The 11600-nt window shown below is 45.0% G+C and overlaps 3 protein-coding genes across 3 annotated transcripts; 2 read left to right on the top strand and 1 right to left on the bottom strand.

Moving 5' to 3' along the window:
* Positions 1 to 1674: 1674 nt before the first annotated feature.
* LOC124651256 (glycine-rich RNA-binding protein 7-like) lies at positions 1675 to 3252 on the top strand. The gene is made up of 2 exons (XM_047190369.1): positions 1675 to 1809; positions 3085 to 3252. Exons 1-2 carry the CDS (start codon positions 1675 to 1677, stop codon positions 3250 to 3252), a joined length of 303 nt encoding a protein of 100 aa, XP_047046325.1.
* A 1443-nt stretch (positions 3253 to 4695) lies between these two features.
* On the bottom strand, positions 4696 to 5751 carry LOC124656600. Its single transcript, XM_047195313.1, has 2 exons — positions 5597 to 5751; positions 4696 to 5037 (listed from the first exon to the last, which is right to left on the bottom strand). The coding sequence occupies exons 1-2, from the start codon at positions 5749 to 5751 to the stop codon at positions 4842 to 4844; spliced, it is 351 nt and encodes a 116-aa protein (XP_047051269.1). The 3' UTR covers positions 4696 to 4841.
* Positions 5752 to 7942: 2191 nt separating this feature from the next.
* Positions 7943 to 8653, top strand: LOC124656599. The gene is made up of 3 exons (XM_047195312.1): positions 7943 to 7951; positions 8069 to 8147; positions 8247 to 8653. Exons 1-3 carry the CDS (start codon positions 7943 to 7945, stop codon positions 8651 to 8653), a joined length of 495 nt encoding a protein of 164 aa, XP_047051268.1.
* Positions 8654 to 11600: the final 2947 nt, after the last annotated feature.

Raw genomic sequence — 11600 nt, 5'->3', positions numbered from 1 at the left:
AACTGGCCCATCCGGTGGGCCGTATGCCACCACCACCATCTGTGGGCCACCCGGGGTTGCCCGATCCAGGCATTGTCGATGGTACCCATTAAGTATATCCACAACAACCTTCATGCTCGAAGGCGGCCACATGGTCCTCCGCCTGTACGCGGGTCATCTTCGTGGCCATGATCTCGACCTCCTCGTCGGACCTTCGAGAGAAGCGGGCTAGGCACATCACCCTGATGTGGTCCCAGTTGGCGATATTCCGGCGAGTAGGGGTGGGCATTCGGTCATGACCGAAAATTCGGTTTTTGTATTTCGGTCTATTTCAAATTCGGTCAGAAAAAAATGAAGACCGAAATATACTTATTACTTTTACTACCCGACAAATTCGGGTACCCAATAATTCGGGTTCGGATTCTGTCATGACCGAACAGTGTGGCCGACGTTGTCAACGCAAAACTTAGACATTATTTAGTAAAAGGTTGACAACATTTTAGATGTATTTTGGATGTTTTTTCATTGCATATATTATTATCAATTGGTACGAATAAATGTTCAACAATCTAAACAAAAATGTAACAACGCTAGAGAAATTTATGAACATTCAACAATATCACATCTCACGCATATCAAAAAATCTAAAGATTGGGACAATCTTACGTAAAATTAGGTCATTTTGGTCTATTCGTTTCCTAGAACAAAATTGACCAAACTAAATTCGGTCTATAAAATTTTCTACCCAATATTTTATCGGTCATTTCGGTATCGGCCTTTTCGGGTTCGGTCTCGGTCTTTTCGGTTTCGGTCTTCGGTCATCGGTTTTTTTGCCCACCGTGACCGGCGAGGCATCGATGATTTGGTGTTTCTGCGTCAATTAGGTGTGGTGGCCGTCGTCGCGCCGGTGGGCGTTTTTATAGCCCTCGTCTTTGGGCGGGAAATGCCCCCACGCGCGCGATTTTTTTCGACTGTGACGGGAAACATAAAACAAGCGCGAGCGAGAAATCGGAGCCGCCGTGGGTAGGAACTAACTGAACTAACTGGAAACACGTGAATCATCTACGACGCGCGCACGAAGCCGACGACGGCCATTAGCGTCCCATCACCATTAGAGGTAGAGCACTTTAGGTTGGGCCGATGGACGCACCACCCAACCAAAACGGACAAACACCACCAAACTGTCCGCGGACCGATCCAAATGGACATAAATGGGCTAAATGGGTCGGCATTTTGGGTCGGTCCGCTAGAGATGGCCTTACACGTGAGAGCCGGATGGACCCATACCTGGCCATTGGAAGCCCGGCCCGGATCGAATTTTCCGAGCTTAGGCCAGCCCGAGCATGTCTGTGGATCGAGCCTGGGCCTGAAAAATGTGTGAAATAGGGAAGCGGCCCAGCCCGAGACCCTTGGCCCGACGGGCTTTTGTAGTGATGGGTCGGGCTTGAGCCTAAAAGTTAGGCCCGATGGTCGGGCCGGGCCTGGGCCTGGGTTTTTGCGTCAGTCTTTGTTAGGACAGGCCCGAAGCCCGGCCTGGCCGGGCCAGGCCCGAAGAATGCCCATGTATAGATGGACCCGCATTGTTCCTACTGTCATATGGGACACCACCCTCGCTCGAAGCGCCCCCTTTCCTATTCAGACCAGAGAAAACCATCCGTTCCTCTTTGTAGTGCGCTTCGTGGTTAGGGTTTGGCAATGTCGTGCCCGTGGTGGGACAACGACGACGACGGGTCGCCTGAGCACCGTGTCCGTGTGAGCAACCTCCCCTGGCGCGCCGACGAGCGCTCACTCAAGGACGCCTTCGCCGACTACGACCCGATCTACGCCGACGTGAGTGGGTTTTCGGTCGATGCCTGCTCGATACGATGCTTCTGCTCTTGTATTTCCTTTGTTTGCGGCCGCCAAGTTTTAGCTAAGCACTGTATTTTAGATTTGGATGGGATCTGTGCTTGTTTGCTCGTTGCTTTCTAGGTTTAGATCCAGCTTAGCCGCATTGTTTTTGTTTCATCTTTAATAGTTCAGATCCATCGTGGCTCATGCTCGATCTGTTCTTTGCTGGAAAATTTTGGTGACATTGTGGATGGATATGTACGTGTGCCCTCGTCGTCGTTCTCTAGGTTTCTTTAGGTTTCAGTTTGGCTGGACCATTCTCAGTTTGGATCTGTGCGTGGTGGGGCACATGCTCCACCTCTCTGTTCTCTTATCCCCAACACAGATTTTTCGAGGACTAAGATCTCAGTTAAATATTGGCTGCCCCCATGGACCATGGTCAAACACTCAAACAAATTTATACCTTTTCCTGTCCCCTATTACTGGTACAGCTAATGATTGGTCATCAAAGATAAGATGGTTCCACTTGACATGCAAATGATGCAATGCAGTAGAAACGCCTGTCTTTTTCCTTTTCGTATTTGTCCAACTCCAAGATAGTAATGCCCAAGCTCACATTAACCCGTCAATTTTGGATCCAATTCGGGATTTTTCTTGGAAAGTGTCGGGAAGAAATTGGAATGGAATAATATAGATTCACACAGAGGAAAAGGTTCTCTATTGATGCAAACGCTGTACCTAGAGGATAGAGGAAGAGGGAAAAATCGAAATGAAATAAATAAAGAATAAAGCAAAAAAAATAAGTCGAAGATAGAAGAGCCCAGATTCCAAATGAAGAAATGGATCCACAACACAAATCATAAATTAATTTATGGTCGGCCTATTTAATCTGATTATCCCTTGAATAAGTAGTCCTTACTTTAGTGTATGTAGGTAAAATAAGATGTATGATAATGTATGATAATTAGGAAGTCTTGGTATTCCTTCACGGAGTCCCTTCTTCAATCTTAAATTGAAAAAAAAGAAATGCCCCTTAGGGGCATTTCTTTGGATACCAAGATTTTTGGGATCTTAGCCTCGTCGTTTTCAATTCTCAAATCGAACCAATATCCCTATTGGTAACCATTTTGGCCACTACCCCCAAAACAAACCCTAGTTTGAGGATAGAACTATGGTATGGATTCTCAAAACCCAGTATCAGCACTGTTCCACTTCCGTAATTATTAGTGTAATTTCCATAGTATGTCTAACTATAGGTGTCATGAAAATTTTCAGATCGTCACCGACCGGGAGACTGGCAGATCCCGCGGCTTCGGCTTTGTCGCCTTCAAGGACAGCAAGTCGATGAACGACGCCATCGAGGGCATGAATGGGCAGGATCTGGGCGTCCGCACCATCACCGTCAGCGAGGCCAACCAACGCACCCGCCGCCAGAGGAGATGATCAATAGCAGCTAGGAGGTCCGTCGCCTGGCCATCTAGCCACTAGCTTATCAACTTATCGCAAGTCCCCGTGTCGTTGTGCTAGTTTGTGGTCGTGAAGTTGAACCTGCAGACTGTCTGTGTTGCGCGTCCTTATGGTTGTTGAACATCCTAGTATCGTTTAATCAACCGCAGTGTTGAAATGTAATTGTCGGCTATCCCCGTTGTTTGATGTATGGATGCACTAGGATTTCTGATTATGTGTTTCAACTCTATCATCTGTGTGCCTGCTTCACAACTTGTTCCCTGTTTCAGTGGTGTTACATCACCAAGCTTGAGCTGAATATGTGGCTACTCATTGGAGGTAGTAACGTTTCATTCCATAATTTGATACACAAAGCAGTGATTGATACTTAAAGTAAGTTCTGGCGATTCTTTGCTGTGCATGAAGTGTTGCATTAATCTACTGTTGTGAATAATTGTAAATTGCGGGCTTAGATGATATTGTTATCAGAACTGACAGCAGCTTATACAGGCTGTTCACGTGGTTTCTCTAGGATCAACAAGCTATGTCATCTCGTCCTGCTTCACATGGTACATATAAAATGTGCGCTAAATATGTGCATGATTGTTGGTGTGAGCAAATGGAGACGAGCTTGTGCTCAATACAAAATGCTGGTCTGAGCATCTTTTGGTGCTAAAGAACTACTGGTACTTCGTTGCTGATTTATGTGCCCTTATGACATGCCAAGGGACATACAGCTGTTTCTCTAAATCTTAGTATACTATGAATTTCTGTGACAGATGGACAGATTTAGAGCAAAATTATCAGTTCATAGCATAGTCTATTTTTGCTGCTTCAGAATTGCATCATTCAATATTCGGGCTGGCTGCATACAAAAATATACAGTAGGTCATAAACTCACCTGCATGTGTATGAAAAATGTAGCATTTGCTACTTCCGGATGCTAGCTTCTTGCTGAGTGGTCAAAACATTGCTACTAGGCTAACTGATTGCTTGCCTTATACTGTCAGTAGGGTAACTGATAGTTAAGAATCATGTCTTCATTTTCTCGATGAATCTGTATATGACACTCCCCTTCAATGCAGCCACTGGGGTAACTGATCGCTTTCCTTGTACTGCTAGTGGTTCGATACAAGTATGTTGCAACATAGAGTGAACACTTCACATTTGCTGGAAACTCCACATATTTGGGAATGTTATTCTTATTCCATTCTTCAAATGATGCATAAAAGGGACTAGAGCGAGCTTTCTTAGTCTTCAACCATATCAAAATAGAAAATCATTATGTTCAAGTCCGAAGTCAGTTCAAGTAAGTATCCAACTTAAACCAGTAGATGACCCCAGATGAAATCCATTAAATGTAAAATGGTTAATATTCTTGATATTGGTATCATCAATTATACTTTTTACGACATAAAAATTATTTATTGCTCACTAACAGATGTAAATACTCAAAGTGAAAAATAGTGTATGAACAATGCTGTAAGTGTACAATGTATTCACGAATTAAAGAGAACACTTTACATGTTGTGACAGAAGCATTTGCAGAAGTTGTGACAGAAGTATTTGCAGAAGTCAGGTGTATGTTACATTGACAACGGAAGAAGCACTCTTTGTTTACTTCTCTTGTGCTTTCTCTTTAGTCTCATGCATATATAAAGAAGTGCAGCACCAAATGCAAACAGGAAAGCAAGTCCTACGAATTTGAAATAAAAAGCAACAAACGTGAATAGCAGTAAAGCAAGTAACAGTAGCGCCCATATGACGAGCAAACCGTCAAGCCTGCACCAACAAACATCAGATACTTGATTAGGGAACAGATGTGACCTGAATATTGCATGCTAAAAGAAGAAATCTTACCAATCTTCAGCACTTTTATGTGTTGGAAAAATGCAGATAATACAGAAGCAATCAATATTACACATGCATTTTTTTTTTTTGGAAAGAAGCTGGTATCCATCAATGTCGCACTCACACTAAATGGTGATCCACTATGGCTTGTTGGGGATTCAGTTCAACCTTGATGAATTTGATTGGTTATTGATGTATAGCAGTGGCTAGTGATGATATTGTTATCTCGTTTAGCCACATAAGAAAATAAACAATTTGGCGATGTTGTTGAAGAAGATAATGGTAACAATGCCACACTGGATAGAAATGAAGGGTGGAAGTGTAAAGCCCTACCAAACAGAAGAGAGTTTCCGCCCAATATGGCCAAGCTAATTTAACCTTAAACCGGGGAAACTGAACACCGGATCGATCAGATAAGGAGATGGACTTCAGGACCTGCAGACCAGATCTGAGAAGAAAATGCACATGTCAGGGATAGGGGCTTGCTTACCATGAGGAACTGGAGCTTGCGGTGGAGGTGGAGGTGGAGGAGAGGAAGGATGAGGCTGCCCAGGCCTGCCTGGATCGCGCCTGATATTCCTTCACCTGATCCACCAAGGGCTGCTGCTGCTGCTGCTCCTGGTCGACTTCCGCTCCTCGCGCCATCCGGCGATGACGGTGGTGCGGGTGAGATGTGGAAACCGTGGGGGATCTGTCTCTTCTACATGGGCCTTTTCCTGAAACCGGATCCATCTCCAGTATTGAGAGTAACAAAACTAGGGTTGGGCTTTGGGCTCATTTTCTTCTAGACGACTCTTCTTCTCTATGTAGTTGGGTAAAAGAAAAGAAAAAAAGGTCTTCTTTCTCAAAAAAAATATTTTTCATTTTCTTCCTTTAATGATGACAACCTCTGCAGAATTAATTTTGACGACATGATCAATGAAATTCTGATTGTGTATGAACACTGAGATGAAAAGAATCAAGCATTTAGCATGATTTATCAATTGGCATGTAGCTGTTGCATAGGTGTATATGGCATGCCTCGCTCGCTCCACTTAGACATCATTCGCCTTAAAGAACAAAAGTGTGTCGTGAGCGAATAAGAGGTGAGACACTCGTGATACCATCAGCAAAGGGAAACAAGAACGGCGACAACATATCACCTAGTGACAATGTTAATTTTGAATTAACCATCACATCAGTATGTTTTCTCATATTTAAACAAATATTACTGAGAGGATGTTGTTGTATTATTCAGCACAATAAAATGCTTCTATAAGATCTGGCCACACTACACGCCAAGGTGCTCTATGTGTGTGGTGTTGTTGCCCTGTTTAGCAGAATAGAAGTAACAAGTTATGCAATTATGTGTATGGTGCAATGATTTTTATGTTTTTGGTAGCTTAGAATAGAACATGAGCTTCACTTATAAGTATATATGTGACTAAATTTGAATACATCACCTTAAAAAGATAGTATTTTATTAAATTTGTCACCTTAAATTTTAATGTTTTATTAAATTTGTCTTTCTTTGCATGTTTTCTGAATTTTGACAAGGAATAACTAGACTGCCTCGTGAACTATATCATATTTTCAAAACATGTTTTCTCATAACCGGTTGGGACGATGTAAACTTGTTGATTTTTCAACTTCTGCAGTAAATCCTTCGGACTTGTCAAGCATAGAAATATGATAATAAAAGTATGATCTATGGTCGATCGATTAAAGAATTACGCCAAAACTTTGGCTCTAACGCTCTGGATTGACCCTACCGTCGCTACCAACATGTAGTTTTTCGTACGGACATCTCTTTCATCTCCTTGCATGGCAGGGGACAATCCTGTCACTAACTAGAGAAATCCATACACAAGATCCAGATCACGACATAATAATATAGCACTTAACATGCCACTCAACCACCCAACACACTTGTCAGTTGTCACTACATGTATGAAACACTTCTCTGAGCAATCAAGGAGCCAGGAGGAAAACTGTACTAGTCTCTTTTATCAAATGACTTTTTCCTAACAAATTTTCGTTGATCCAGTAATTACAACAATGATACAAAACAAGAAATAGTTCCATGATGAGCTAATAACAAGGGCACGTAGGACCCTCGTTCTACGATAAGCTCTACACGACAAATCGAAAGTGCAAGCCAGCAGAGCTGAGAGGGTGATATTTTCAGCTTCTCTCTCTATACTTGACTTACTCGGTGAGAGTTAAAAGGAACATAGAGATCTAGTAATGGGGTTCCGTGGGTGGTGGCGTCTTGGCTCCCGGTTGCATACGCTGCTGGGTGAATATAGTAAATTGTTCAAATTTTAAAAATCTGACTTCTTGCAATGTGTACGCTTTTATCCTTTTACGTGCATGCAGAGTTTCATGATAAAAGAAATTGTCTTGAGGACAAAACAAAACTCGGTGTTCTAAAAGAGCGGTTTTCGGAACATTAGTTTTCCAGGGCCTACCAGCCGCTTGTTCAATGTTGAGTTTCCAGGAACACAGCAGCGCCGGCTGTATAGTGACCTGGGGGTGTTTGGCTTTGGCACAGTGCCTACAGGCATGTCAATCATTGTCAAAATAGAGTAGCCAATGCACTGTTTGATTGGCCTGATTAGTATTTTGTTCCATTTGCCTGCTTTATCTCTCTAGAGCCTTCTCCGTTGCTTCCCCTCCCGCTCTCTCCCTGTATCTGGCCTTTCTGCTTGCCTATAAATAGGACAGAACATCTTGTTGCTGATAAGAAGGTAGCTCATCTTGCATTGTGAAATTGCACAAGCCCACTCTCCAAGCACCAACCTGTCAAGCTAGACAATACTAGAGGTCGTTCAAAATACTGCCTTCCAAGCAAAAGATGGTGAAGGTTGGTTGTTAATCAAGCTCAACTGTAACCAATTTAACTAGTCGTGCTCTTGGACTAGTAGTGTTTAGTTGCTTGATTTTGTGCGTCGATCTGAAGATGTTTTGCTCTTTCTCGCAGCAAAAGATTGTTCTGAAGTTACCATTGGATGGCGAGAGGAACAGGAGGAAGGCCTTCAAGGCCACTGTTGGCATGGCAGGTATGTCACAGAACAAGCCAGCCATCATGACTAGCAACTGTCATATCTTCTTCTGTTCGCGAGTTCTTACAGAGAGGTGCTGGACTGAAACCTATGCAGGTGTGACATCCGCCACGATGGAGGGGGACAAGATCATCATCGTGGGCGACGGCATCGACACGATCGGGCTGACGACGATGCTCCGGCGCAGCTTAGGCCGCGCCGAGCTCGTCAGTGTGTCTTCCGGCGATGACAAGAGGAAAGAAGTCTATGGGTACGGGGGAGAAAAGAACGGTTATGGATACGGCGGAGAACAAAACAGCTACGGTGGAGCTGGCAATGGCGGTGGTAAAGACTCCAAGGGTGGCGGCGGCTACCATCAGAACGCGGTGGTGCCGATGCAGTACCCCGCGTACCATCAGTACAACGCCATGCCGTCTTACCCTGCCTACTCCTACCCTGCTCACGTTTATCAGCAACAAGAACTGGGGCAGATTCGAAAAAAAAAGACTCAAGGCTCAAGTTAAGGACATGCTAAAAAGCCTGATCAAGCGAACCACAATGAGGCCAGAGATGTGTTGGATGCTTGAGCTGGCTGCGTACATGTAGTTTATGTACATATAATTTGTAAAATTATCAGCAATGCTTGTTTGTAAGTTCAGAATTTTAGTTTAGAGTGTACTACTTCCTGCACGATTGGAAGGGTTGGATGCAATACAAAGGAAGAGAAGGATACTGTAAAAAGACAAGAATACTAGTGATTATGTAAGAACTGATGAACCTAGTGAAACCATGCAGCGCAACAGTTCTTTCTTTTTGTCTGTTGGAAGAAAATAGTACAGCCACTATAACTACACTGTTTCACTCGCGTTAATAAAAAATCTGCTCTGATCAATCAAGCCCGAAAACATGACTAGCCTAGTTAAATGAGTAACTCGTGACTCGACTTGCCTCGACTTGAACTTGGTGTATAACAAGCCGAACTAAGTTTTAAATTTTATCGTTAAACGAGTTCAGCTAAACGAGCCGAGTTCATCGAACTCGCTAATAGCTCGTTTAACTTGGTAAAAATGAATAGTAGGTTGTACAACTGGCGAAACAAATTAATCAAGCTCGTTTGAGTGACTTGAAGAAAAATCAAATCAAAATATTTTATAATTTACGAGATATAAAAAAAACAAATCAAAAAGTGGAAAGGTGCGCTTTGCGCACCAGCTCTACTGAAGATTTCCCTATGGCAAACTAATTCCTTATTCATAACCTGGAGAAACTGAACACCGGATCTATCAGGTGAAGAGATGGACCTCGGGACCTGCATACCACATCTGAGAAGAAATCGAACAAGTCAGGTCAGGGCTTTGCTTACCATGAGTAACCGGAGCTTGCGGTGGAGGACTGGAGGTAGTAGAAGAGAGCAAGGATGAGGTTGCCCAGGCGTGCCTGGATCGCGCCTGATACTCGTTCACCTGATTCACAAAGGGTTGCTGCTGAAGTCCTGGTCGACCTCCGCTCCTCGCGCCATCCGGCGATGGCGATGGTGCGGGTGAGATGTGGAAACCGTGGGGGATGAATCTATCCTACTGTTGCCTGCCAAAACCCACCGGCGAGCACCGACGAGCAACACGGAGAGCCGGGAGGCTCCCAGGACTGCTGGAGGGCCCTGGTCCCTCGGGCGACGGCCCGCAATGCTCTGGCACACGTCCTGGAGGTGCAAGGGCGTGCCACCTGACCTATACCTGGTCAGGAAGGTGATGGATTGCTTCAATTAGTTTCCTGCATGGCAAACACGTAAACATTAAATACGAGCTCCGATCGGCTCTTAGGTTATCCTGTGAATCGGCTCAAAGAGCCGATTGCCCCATGATTCACGTTGGATTTACAATGACATGGGGATCCTGCTTTATCAATACAAAGTTAAACCAATCTACGACAGTCTAGGGTTTTCACCGCATAACCGGAACATCCTACGCGTAGTTGAGCCTAGCAGATACAAAAGATGATGGAAAACTAGTCCTAAAAGAGGCCTAAAAACCAACATGAAGTCGATTCCCGGAATAATCCCTTCTAGGATCAGCAAACCACACCTTATGCACTACCGGATCGTTCAACCCGTTTGCAAGGCCTAACCATGCAGATATCAAACTAATCCTTGGAGAACAAGGAACAACTATAACAGATCGGATCTACTAAATAAAGATTAAGCAAGATGCTGCCCTTACACCCAAGATAGGTGCAAGGGCAGCTAGATATTGTGCTAAACAAGCATATCATAAAAGCATCGATGTCAGCCCCAAAACATCCACGATAAGGGTGTTGCTAGCCATCAAAAAAGCTTCAGCACGAGCAACACCAGCAACGAATAAACAGATACTGCCTAGATCCGATCGCGATCTAGGCAGCATGACGCTTACCCGGAAGAAACCCTCGAAACAAGGGGTGGCGATGCGCCTGGATTGGTTTGTTGTGAACGTGATCGTCCTCCTTTCTCAATAACCCTAGGTACATATTTATAGTCCGTAGACTTTCTAATTTGGGAATAAACCTAACCGTGTACGAGCTAAACTCTATCTCTTAATTCTAACAAAGTCTACCATAATGTACAAATACAAGGGCAACCTAGCCCAAACTCTCGTACAAGGCCGATTCGGAAATATTCTTCGTGCACATCCTTTAAGCTCATCTCAATCACGGCCCATCTCTTGGTCTGGTCAAAATCTGGTGATAACACATGCCCCCCTGGTTTTGACAATGATAATTTCAAAACCACTCTGTTTTTTCTTCGTAGGGTCACGTCGTGGCAGAGCAGAACCGTCACAGTATCCTTTCATCATGATGACTTGCCTTCTCAACTTCTCTGCACGATTTGACAGTTTTGGCACCATGTCCTCGGAAACCGCCGCAGCATTAAATCTCCACTACATCCCCTTTATTTAACCGCGTCGAGCAGTTCGCTTCTTCACCCCCCTGCTCCGTACTATCCATCGAAAAGCCCTCCTCTGCACCATGGACTCCTCCTCCTCCTCCTCTGCCTCCTCGGGTCTTTCCTCCCTATCCTCTTCCTCTCGGGAGCCGACGCCGGAGTGGGACTCGATGGAGGCGCACGATATCCTCGCCCCAACGAAGTGGGACACGGAGGATCATGATTCCTCCATTTGGTCTGAGGATGACAAGTCCTTGACCGACGGAGAAGACGACTTCCAGTTCCTCGTCGATGGGGAGCTGGAGGCGGAGAGCGAGGACGACCTCTTCTCCTGGGACGACTTCACCTCCTCCGACGAGGAGGAGGAAGAGGAGGATGACACCTCCTCCGACGAGTATCCGCCGGCGAAGCGCTTCCGCGCCGGGTCGGATGACGACGACGACGATGACGACGACGAGGAGGAAGAAGCCCCTGCCGAGGGCTACGGCAGCAGCGACGAGGAGCTCGCCGGCAGCAGCGCCGACGGCAGCTCCGACGGCGACGACGAGGGCAGC

This window comes from Lolium rigidum, chromosome 5 (assembly GCF_022539505.1).
Source record: "Lolium rigidum isolate FL_2022 chromosome 5, APGP_CSIRO_Lrig_0.1, whole genome shotgun sequence".
Taxonomy (NCBI): domain Eukaryota; kingdom Viridiplantae; phylum Streptophyta; class Magnoliopsida; order Poales; family Poaceae; genus Lolium; species Lolium rigidum.
The sequence above is the reverse complement of the archived record's forward strand: the minus strand, read 5'-3'. Positions and strand labels throughout refer to the sequence as shown.

Excerpts from the sequence above, each read along its gene's own strand:
- LOC124651256 (XM_047190369.1), top strand. The coding sequence starts at position 1,675 with ATGTCGTGCCCGTGGTGGGACAACGACGACGACGGGTCGCCTGAGCAC. Across the intron at positions 1,810-3,084 it reads ACGACCCGATCTACGCCGAC|ATCGTCACCGACCGGGAGAC; the intron begins GTGAGTGGGTTT and ends GAAAATTTTCAG.
- LOC124656600 (XM_047195313.1), bottom strand. The coding sequence starts at position 5,751 with ATGGCGCGAGGAGCGGAAGTCGACCAGGAGCAGCAGCAGCAGCAGCCC. Across the intron at positions 5,038-5,596 it reads GCAAGCTCCAGTTCCTCATG|GCTTGACGGTTTGCTCGTCA; the intron begins GTAAGCAAGCCC and ends TTGTTGGTGCAG.
- LOC124656599 (XM_047195312.1), top strand. Across the intron at positions 8,148-8,246 it reads GGCCACTGTTGGCATGGCAG|GTGTGACATCCGCCACGATG; the intron begins GTATGTCACAGA and ends AAACCTATGCAG.